This window comes from Sinocyclocheilus rhinocerous, unplaced genomic scaffold (assembly GCF_001515625.1).
Source record: "Sinocyclocheilus rhinocerous isolate Xijiao unplaced genomic scaffold, SAMN03320098_v1.1 scaffold200, whole genome shotgun sequence".
Taxonomy (NCBI): Eukaryota; Metazoa; Chordata; class Actinopteri; order Cypriniformes; family Cyprinidae; genus Sinocyclocheilus; species Sinocyclocheilus rhinocerous.
Window position 1 is genome coordinate 2,624,699 of NW_015641014.1, and position 10,650 is coordinate 2,635,348.

Here is a 10,650-nt window from a genome sequence, read left to right on the forward strand (position 1 = left end):
ATATATATATATATATATATGGTTATTTGTATATATGTATGTATCAAGAGCTCCTGTTTGCGCACACTTAAGTGGTGAATAAAGCTCATTCTGATTCTGATATAACTAGCATACATGTTTCACTTTTTGTGAGAAGAAAGGACCCCTACAACAACTTCTGAAAGTGAACGGTAGTGTTTTACTCTAGCATTACATAAAAAAAAAGTCATTTTAACATGAGTTTAGGAACTGAATAATAAAATGGAAAAATACAACACTGCTTAGTATTTCCTCTTTGAATTCAATATGCACAGATTCTTATTTAAGCTACAAAAGTTATTGAGGTAAGAGCAGTGAGTGTTTTTCTCTTTGTCTTTTGTTCATGGTCCCAAATATTGCAAGCCGTAGTGATATGCATATTGCAATATGTACATTTGCGATATTTCGATAATTTCGATATATTGCACAGCCCTAATATACATAGGCCATCTATGATAAACACTTATTAGTTTCCTTCTCTCCACAACAAATCCTCTAAAGTTAAGGCTATGTGTTTAGGCTATAAAAACGTCAGTCCAAAAACAAGTTCATTTAAGGTGAAACTGATGCCTACCTCGATTGGTGCGAATCCAAATGTTTCCATATTCGCGACGTATCTGCATACTAAAATATTATTTATGTAAAAGGCTTCATACTTCACTCGCATCGACATCATCCTTCACATCGGCTATATCAGCACAGTGAGGCGGTGGTCACGCTGAACGCAACAGATTGTACAACGGAGCAGTGCAACTTTTTATGTTTCTTTAACTGTATTTTATTTTGATAATGAACAGGCTGCAATATCGCAAAATATGTTGTGTCTGTGTGCGCGTGAGGATCTAGTGAAGCTCCTCATCACCTGAACCGTTTCCGTGCTCATTTGACAAAGTGGAGCGCATCTGAAAAGTCTCCTCGCATCGAGTCGCCTCGTTTTGCGTTTAAATGAATGCACTTCAAAGCAAGAAAAAAGAGACAAGCAGCAGTTGTGATTGGGGTTTCCAACCCTAGCCCCGCCCTAAAATTGGAAAAATTTATGACGCTAATTTTGACAGCACTAATTATTTTATTTATTTTTTCAATAGGAACTTCGTTAGGAGATGTGCAGTCTTATTGGATGGTTCCCCAGCCTCCTCCGCCACCATTGCCTCCACTTCCTCCAGAAGATCCACCCCCTCCACCTACAGAGCAACCGCCGCCACCCCCTCCACCACCTGAATCTCCTCCTCCGCCCCCTCCACCACCCCTCGAGGATGACGGAGAGATTGAGGAAGTGGAGATGGAGGATGAGGAGTCAGAGCCTCCAGCTCCTGGAACAGAAGAGTTCAAGGTCACTTTTTGGTCTTGAGACTTAAGATTTAGTTTATTATGCTTTAGTGCATAGTGAAGCTATATGTTTTGATGTCTTTTCCTCAGGCGGCTGAGGCAGCGGCATCTTTGGGACTTGCAGCTAAAGCCCAGAAACGCAAGGCCCCAGGCTCAGTCCCGCTGCCCAAAACGGTCACCATCGGCAGCAGCCCCATTCTTTACACTCAACCCATTGTCACAGCTGGTGAGAATAAACTGCTTTTACACACATCAGTATTTTCAAAGAGCATCCTTTCTTGTGGAAAGGTGTTGTTCCTCATGTTCCTCTTGTTCATTCACAGCCCCACTTCTAGTTGGAAATGCTTACTGGGGGATGACAACTGCAGTTGCACCTCCCCTGCCTACAGAGAGCATAGTCCCACCAATGCCAGCCCTGCCCCCCCAACCACCCCCTCCTGCTCCACAACCTCCCAGCGCCCTGGAACCGATGAGCAAAGTACTCACAGACAAAACAAAGAAACAAAAAAAAGAGAAGGTGGGTGTTTGTTTGGTGTGTTTTTTTGTTTGTTTGTTTTGTTCTTGTGGTTTCGTTGTTTTTGTTTGGCTGTTTTTTTTTTGTCGGTTTGTTAGTTTTTTTCTTATGGGATTTGTTTTGCTGTTATTCTTTCATTTGTCTTGTTTTTTCGCTTTGGGGTTTGTTTAGCATTTGTGTTTTGGTGTGTTTTGTTTTGTTTGTTGATGTTTTTGGGTTCTTTTCCTTTTAAAAAAAAGAAATTTGATTTTTAGAAAATTAATTTAAATAAAAATTCTTAAAGACAAAGAAGAGCAAGACAAAGATGCCATCCCTGGTAAAGAAGTGGCAGAGCATTCAGAAAGAGCTAGATGAAGAGGAGAAGTCGAGCTCCAGTGATGAAGATGGAGAACAGCTCAACAACAGACGCATTGAGGAATGGAAACAACAACAGCTTGCATCGTAAGTTTGAAGAAGCTATTACAAAGATTGTCAGCATACATTTGAGAAACATACAGATTGTTCAAATGCTTGTCATTTTTGTCTCTACTTGCAGAGGGAAGGCTGGGAAGAATGCTAACTTTGAAGCACTTCCTGAAGACTGGAGGGAACGACTGTTAAAGAAAAGAAAGATGATGCAGAGTTCATAACATCAGCCTTGAAAACACTAAACAAAGAGCCTATGGAGGAGGTGGACAGAACTGTGCTATTGTGTTGTGTCTCTCTTGCTAAGCTTCAGTGGATTTAGTCGGGCAAACTTGAACGAATGTTTCTTTTTTTTATACAAGTGCACAATCAACTCTGTGCTGTTAAATTCAAAAGCATCATCTTGTGTCTAATGGTATACTTTGTTATGGGTTGTTGTAAAATAATAAAACAGCCTCTAATGTCTGGAAGTTATTTGAAAGCTGCAGTGAACCTGAAACAAGGTTAAACATGTACAGACATTTTTGTTCTACTTTTTTATTACTCCAACCATGAAACCTGTGCACGATTTATCTGTAAATTAAAATGTAAAGAAATCAATATTAAAATAATAATTCTCTTTTTTTTTTTTTTTTCCTCAGAGCTGTTCTCAGTTTCTCAGAGAGAAAAAACAAACAAACATTTTTTTGTACAACGTCAAGAGTGCAAACCATCAGCTGTACAGTGAGCTCTGCGCTGTCATGGGTGACATTAAACTGCTTTACCTGTGTATCCAGCTAACCGTGTTTTAAAAGCTAAGCTTCAAAATCAGTTTAGCTTTTATACATATAGAAACATCAGTTGAGACTTCTATGTTGTCCACTCCTTTGCACTTTAAAGTATGCTTCATATGTGAACTAACTATATATTTTTTCCCCCCTTCATTGATGACGTTGTGATAGTCAACTGGTGTGCCAACTTCTTTTTTTCTCTATAATATTAATGAACATTGATCACTAAATGTCTTTCTTTTAAATCGAACAATTGGTGTAAATGTTGCCTGAACTTGGGCTGTCGAGCCATCTAACCTTTTCTACATTGTAAATAAAAAAAATTCCACAAATATTTTGTTCAAACAAATCTTTTTGAACCTTTTTTGTATTTATTTTTGGGTGTAAAAATTAAACCCTTTCAGTTAGCTGTTACTGTCATCGAAGAAGCTATTAAAACGTTAAATAAATGTATAATTCAAATAAGTGGTATAATGCTAACATGCATAAAAATATTTCAGATAATTATTTCAGTTAACATTTCTCATGTACGTTTAGTTAAAGTACAGAATTATTAATACTTGAACTGAAAATAAGCGGAATATGAAATTAAAAATAATAAACTAAATAGACATTTAATAAAAAATTCATAAAACTGACACCCAACAAAATTACTAAATCTATCTAAATAATGAGAAAAATGCAAATAAATGTAAATTCGAAGTAAATAATATGGAATAAATGGTTTATATTAGTGTCTATAAAAGAAAAATAAAGCAACAAATAGATGTGTTCAATAAGCATGACATTTTTTCATTTTTGTTTAAACATTAAAGCTAATTTCTAAGAAAAAAGTTATTAACATAACGGAAATGTGTTCAATTCTTCTCTACATTATTGCAGCGTGCTTCAAGCAGGAAACGTGCGTCGTGCCCATGGCAACAGTGACACAAATGGCGTCAGGGTCGCCTCAACAATAATTGTTACGAGGACATTACATTAAAAAGTAGAACTGTTTAGCTCCCTGCTAAGACCGTTTTAATTTTAAAACACTAACCACTATGCAGTTTTCCCCAGGGGGTTAAAGCAAGATGGTTCTATATTAACCAGCGGTGTTATTTGATATCCTGTTAGGCGCTTGAAAATTGTGAAGTTATTTGTCGTTGTTTACTATGCCTTAATAAGCTGCGTGCTATCGCATCGCTTCGAGCCTCGGGAATGCAGGTGAGTGATCATGGCACAAAATTTACTGCTGCTTTGCACTCTACGGTTACAGTCTAATATTACCCAGTTGGTTAACATGCCAACTCACTGATACTCGATGCCTCTTAACCTTCTGCCCCTTTGCTTGTACTTAAACTCACTTTTTGTTCTCCTATCATGTTAAACAAAAGAAATCAGATGATCCATATGAGAGATTCATTTTGCTACATCTTCAGCATTATGGATTCCTCTCCGGTAGGTTATTCCAGTCAGCTTTTGGATGGGTTTAACAACGCTTGACTGGTTTCATGGGTTTTCTATGTCCTCTGATATAGCATGACATATTTTTCTTACTTTTTGTTTCTGTATATACATAGACAATACCTCTTCTGTGCATGCTGGCGTCCCCATCAAAAGAGAGTGGGAGCGCAACCAAGATTCTACTGCTTCAGACATGATCAACTCTCCATCTGAGAGCAATAACTCCAACTTCGAAGAGGAGCAGGAGGAACCCAAGCCATGTCAAAGTAAATACGTAAAACTCTTGGATCTGGGTCTGTTCACACAGTGATGTGAAGTATGGGAACCCATTTTTCCATATAAGAAAAAGTCATGCTTTGTTCAGTTATAATTATGACATTATGAAATACGAAGTCATTAAAAAAAAAAAAGTAATAATTAAGGCATAAACTTAATTGTTTTAAAAGTATGTCATAAATTTGACTTTTTATATCATAATTATAATAATTTTTTCTCATGAGTTTTTGGTCAATTTCAATTTTGTTTCCCATTATTATGATTTTTTTCGTCATCTTTTATCTCATATTTTTATTGCATAATTATGAAAGTATGTCATAATTTCAACTTGGTTTTATCTCATAATTACGACTTAGTATGTTATAATTGTAACTTTTCTCATAATTTTCTGGCCAATATTTTTTTGCTCATTATTATAATTAGTTTTTTATTTTTGTCATTATTTTGCTTAAATTTGATCTAATAATTATGACTTAGTTTGTCATAACTTAGACTTCTTATGTCTAAATTATACGATGGCCGAGAGAGCTCAACACGCTGCACCTTCAGAAAACACATGCAAATAGAAAAAGCACCAGCAAATTAAGAAAACATCTTCATCAGTTTGACAGCACATGTGCTGCAAATACTCACAACAGAACCAAATAAAGAAATGCGCTGCAAATACTCACAACAGAACCAAATAAAGAAATGCGCTGCAAATACTCACAACAGAACCAAATAAAGAAATGCGCTGCAAATACTCACAACAGAACCAAATAAAGAAATGCGCTGCAAATACTCACAACAGAACCAAATAAAGAAATGCGCTGCAAATACTCACAACAGAACCAAATAAAGAAATGCGCTGCAAATACTCACAACAGAACCAAATAAAGAAATGCGCTGCAAATACTCACAACAGAACCAAATAAAGAAATGCGCTGCAAATACTCACAACAGAACCAAATAAAGAAATGCGCTGCAAATACTCACAACAGAACCAAATAAAGAAATGCGCTGCAAATACTCACAACAGAACCAAATAAAGAAATGCGCTGCAAATACTCACAACAGAACCAAATAAAGAAATGCGCTGCAAATACTCACAACAGAACCAAATAAAGAAATGCGCTGCAAATACTCACAACAGAACCAAATAAAGAAATGCGCTGCAAATACTCACAACAGAACCAAATAAAGAAATGCGCTGCAAATACTCACAACAGAACCAAATAAAGAAATGCGCTGCAAATACTCACAACAGAACCAAATAAAGAAATGCGCTGCAAATACTCACAACAGAACCAAATAAAGAAATGCGCTGCAAATACTCACAACAGAACCAAATAAAGAAATGCGCTGCAAATACTCACAACAGAACCAAATAAAGAAATGCGCTGCAAATACTCACAACAGAACCAAATAAAGAAATGCGCTGCAAATACTCACAACAGAACCAAATAAAGAAATGCGCTGCAAATACTCACAACAGAACCAAATAAAGAAATGCGCTGCAAATACTCACAACAGAACCAAATAAAGAAATGCGCTGCAAATACTCACAACAGAACCAAATAAAGAAATGCGCTGCAAATACTCACAACAGAACCAAATAAAGAAATGCGCTGCAAATACTCACAACAGAACCAAATAAAGAAATGCGCTGCAAATACTCACAACAGAACCAAATAAAGAAATGCGCTGCAAATACTCACAACAGAACCAAATAAAGAAATGCGCTGCAAATACTCACAACAGAACCAAATAAAGAAATGCGCTGCAAATACTCACAACAGAACCAAATAAAGAAATGCGCTGCAAATACTCACAACAGAACCAAATAAAGAAATGCGCTGCAAATACTCACAACAGAACCAAATAAAGAAATGCGCTGCAAATACTCACAACAGAACCAAATAAAGAAATGCGCTGCAAATACTCACAACAGAACCAAATAAAGAAATGCGCTGCAAATACTCACAACAGAACCAAATAAAGAAATGCGCTGCAAATACTCACAACAGAACCAAATAAAGAAATGCGCTGCAAATACTCACAACAGAACCAAATAAAGAAATGCGCTGCAAATACTCACAACAGAACCAAATAAAGAAATGCGCTGCAAATACTCACAACAGAACCAAATAAAGAAATGCGCTGCAAATACTCACAACAGAACCAAATAAAGAAATGCGCTGCAAATACTCACAACAGAACCAAATAAAGAAATGCGCTGCAAATACTCACAACAGAACCAAATAAAGAAATGCGCTGCAAATACTCACAACAGAACCAAATAAAGAAATGCGCTGCAAATACTCACAACAGAACCAAATAAAGAAATGCGCTGCAAATACTCACAACAGAACCAAATAAAGAAATGCGCTGCAAATACTCACAACAGAACCAAATAAAGAAATGCGCTGCAAATACTCACAACAGAACCAAATAAAGAAATGCGCTGCAAATACTCACAACAGAACCAAATAAAGAAATGCGCTGCAAATACTCACAACAGAACCAAATAAAGAAATGCGCTGCAAATACTCACAACAGAACCAAATAAAGAAATGCGCTGCAAATACTCACAACAGAACCAAATAAAGAAATGCGCTGCAAATACTCACAACAGAACCAAATAAAGAAATGCGCTGCAAATACTCACAACAGAACCAAATAAAGAAATGCGCTGCAAATACTCACAACAGAACCAAATAAAGAAATGCGCTGCAAATACTCACAACAGAACCAAATAAAGAAATGCGCTGCAAATACTCACAACAGAACCAAATAAAGAAATGCGCTGCAAATACTCACAACAGAACCAAATAAAGAAATGCGCTGCAAATACTCACAACAGAACCAAATAAAGAAATGCGCTGCAAATACTCACAACACAAACAAATAAAGAAACGTGCTGCAAATACTCACAACACAAACAAATAGAGAAACGCGCTGCAAATACTCACAACACAAACAAATAAAGAAACGTGCTGCAAATACTCACAACACAACCAAATAGAGAAACGCGCTTCAAATACTCACAACACAAACAAATAAAGAAACATGCTGCAAATGCTCACAACACAACCAAATAAAGAAACGTGCATCAAAAACAGAAACGCGCCACAAATACTCACAACACAACCAAATACAGAAACGCAAGTACAAACCACAAAGGGAGGACCCCAACAAAACGAAAATTAACCATGTTTTTTTTTGTTTTTTGTATTGATTACCATTTGTATAAACACAGTTGTACAAATACCATGGTTAAACTATGGTGTAGTAAATCCATGGTTAATTTGTGATACCATGGTTTAACTATAGTTACCATGGTTTAACTTGTCTTTAATAATATAAAAAATATATAATTTTTTACATAATAAATGTATTTAGTAATTAATTAAATAGTAAAACCATATGGTAAATTTTTGTAAGGGAAATTGTAAAGTAAGTTAGCCAGCTTACATGCTTTCACAGTTACAGTAATTGTGTATTTCGTCAGCTTATTTAGGCTAATCCTTAAAAAAATAAAATAAATAAAATAAGAAGCAAGGAATCGTATGATCAGGATGTTAAAATAAACAAAAATCTCACCTTTCAGAGCAACCATTGATAAATATATCCCAGCCATGTTCGTCACTGCGGTTCCCTTAAACATTTCTGATGTGGTCTGTGCCTATTTGCAAAGCGTTCCTTTATTTGGTTGTGTTGTGAGCATTTGCAGCGCGTTTCTGTTTTTGCAGCGCATTTCTTTATTTGGTTGTGTTGTGAGCATTTGCAGCGCGTGTGTTGTCAAATTAATGAAGATGTTTTCTTAATTTGCAGGTGTTTTTCTATTTGCATGTGTTTTTTCATTTGCAGCGCGTTAAGCTCTCTCAGCCACCGTAAAATTATGACTTAGTATGTTATAATTTTGACTTTTGTGTCATAATTTTGACTTTTTACTTAATGTCATAATGTATTTAGAATTTTTATTTCATAATAATGACTTTTTAATGCCATAATTATGGTTTACCAAAGCATGTTTTTTATTATGTGGTGGAAATGTGCTTCTATAATAAAGCATGTTATGATGTCAATTAAATTATGATTTTTAAAATGCGTATGCCTTAAAAATGCTAAATTATGACACTATGAAATAAAACGTCAATCAGTGATAAATAAATTTTCAATAATTAAAATGAATCAATAATTAAGTCATAATTAAGACAAAAATTTGACTTGTCATAATTTTTCTCATTTTGTTCTCATAATTATGACTTATATTTTTGTCTTTTTTTTTAACTTTTATCTAATAATTATGACTTAGTTTGTCATAATATAGACTTCTTATGTCTAAATTATGACTTAGTATGTCATAATTCTGAGTTTTTTCTTATAAATATAACTTTTTATAACATGATTATGAAGTTTTTTGTTTTCTTATGTGGTGGTTATGGGCTTCCATAATGAAGCATGATATGATATGTCAATTAAAATATTGTAGTTTACAAGACCTCAATATAGTTGATCCCATGTAAAGATGCAATACTGTATCTTGCAACAAATCACTACCATTGCCAAATAATGATAATTTTGCATTTTCTCTCAAGTTCTTTCAAGTTGTCACACAATACGCAACACTTGAGTCTAAGCAGCTAGTTCCCATTTTAAATTCATGGCCTTTATAAAAGATTCAGACACTAAGAACACATAATTGTTTTAGGGAGCATGTACCAATGAATTGTACGTCGTGGTTTCATGGGTAATTCTGATAACCACTGCTGGTAACTAATGCTTCTCACATGTCTTTTAACTACAACATGTCTGTTGGGTAATAAATGAGATTTTATGTCTGTGTTTCATTACTTTCCAAGATTTTTTCAGCTTAGACAAAGTTCTTAGAACCCGACAGCTTGTGTTTGATTTTGACGGTGAGCGGCCCATTCCACGCCTGAGGGAGCCTTTGGACCTCTTCACAATCCCATCTACCTCCTGTCCATTCCAGGGCGTCCGCTGGCCCATCGAATGTGAAGTGATCCGTGACAAAATCCAGCATATAGGTATCAGTGCTTTACTTTAAAAAAAATTTTTTTTTTTTACACTATTAATACAATATTATTGTCAGATACCAAATCAGTAGGGATTTGTGTGGAGACACTTTCTTTGAACCCAGAATCTGTGAATTTATTCATATAATATAATTTTAAAAAATTCAATTTATCCATACAGTAATTTGAATAGATCTCTTTGATAACTTTTTATTTAAAAATGTGAATATATAAAAATAAAAAGTAATAATATATATAAATAATACATAAATCAATCTGAAAAAGAATCCTAAAAAAATTATGTACTCAACTGGTTTCAAAATAATAATAATAATAATAATAAATGTTTTTTGAGCAGTAAATCAGAATATTAGAATGATTTCTGAAGGATCATGTGACACTGAAGACTGGAGTAATGATGCTAAAAATTCAGCTTTGAAATCACAGGAATAAATTACATTTAAAATATATTCAGATAGAAAACGGTTATTTTAAACAGCAAAAATATTTCAAAATTTTACTGTTTTTGCTGTACTTTGGATCAAATCGATGCAGGCTTGGTGAGCAGAAGATAATTTTTTAAAAACATTAAAAATCTTACTGTTCAAAAACCTTTGACTGGTAGTGTATATATATACATAAATATTTATATGATATGAATACCATATATACTGTATATGAGCAGTGTTGGGGGTAACGCGAGTTACATAATCAGATTACTTTTTCAAGTAACTAGTGAAGTAACGCATTACTTTTTAATTTACAAGAGAATATCTGAGTTACTTTTTCAAATAAGTAACGCAAGTTACTTTTTTTTTTTTCAATTTATTGATTGACAGCTCTGGTGTTGCCATGGTGACAGAAATCAGAAGATGTTACT

The 10,650-nt window shown here is 34.7% G+C and overlaps 2 protein-coding genes across 2 annotated transcripts in view; both read left to right on the forward strand.

Annotated features, from left to right (window-relative positions):
• The window catches only part of fnbp4 (formin binding protein 4), a 13,997-nt gene extending 11,278 nt beyond the window's left edge, over nucleotides 1-2,719 (forward strand). Inside the window, exons 13-17 of the mRNA XM_016569829.1 lie at nucleotides 1,104-1,348; nucleotides 1,435-1,570; nucleotides 1,668-1,861; nucleotides 2,142-2,299; nucleotides 2,394-2,719. Of these exons, the coding sequence (XP_016425315.1) occupies nucleotides 1,104-1,348; nucleotides 1,435-1,570; nucleotides 1,668-1,861; nucleotides 2,142-2,299; nucleotides 2,394-2,487 (827 nt within the window). The 3' untranslated portion in view covers nucleotides 2,488-2,719. The remainder of the gene's footprint in view (nucleotides 1-1,103; nucleotides 1,349-1,434; nucleotides 1,571-1,667; nucleotides 1,862-2,141; nucleotides 2,300-2,393) is intronic.
• Nucleotides 2,720-4,128: 1,409 nt separating this feature from the next.
• The window catches only part of LOC107753625 (cytosolic carboxypeptidase 2-like), a 25,226-nt gene continuing 18,704 nt past the window's right edge, over nucleotides 4,129-10,650 (forward strand). The window contains exons 1-4 of the mRNA XM_016569831.1: nucleotides 4,129-4,236; nucleotides 4,407-4,470; nucleotides 4,593-4,742; nucleotides 9,597-9,782. Coding sequence (XP_016425317.1) covers nucleotides 4,231-4,236; nucleotides 4,407-4,470; nucleotides 4,593-4,742; nucleotides 9,597-9,782 — 406 coding nt within the window. The 5' untranslated portion in view covers nucleotides 4,129-4,230. The remainder of the gene's footprint in view (nucleotides 4,237-4,406; nucleotides 4,471-4,592; nucleotides 4,743-9,596; nucleotides 9,783-10,650) is intronic.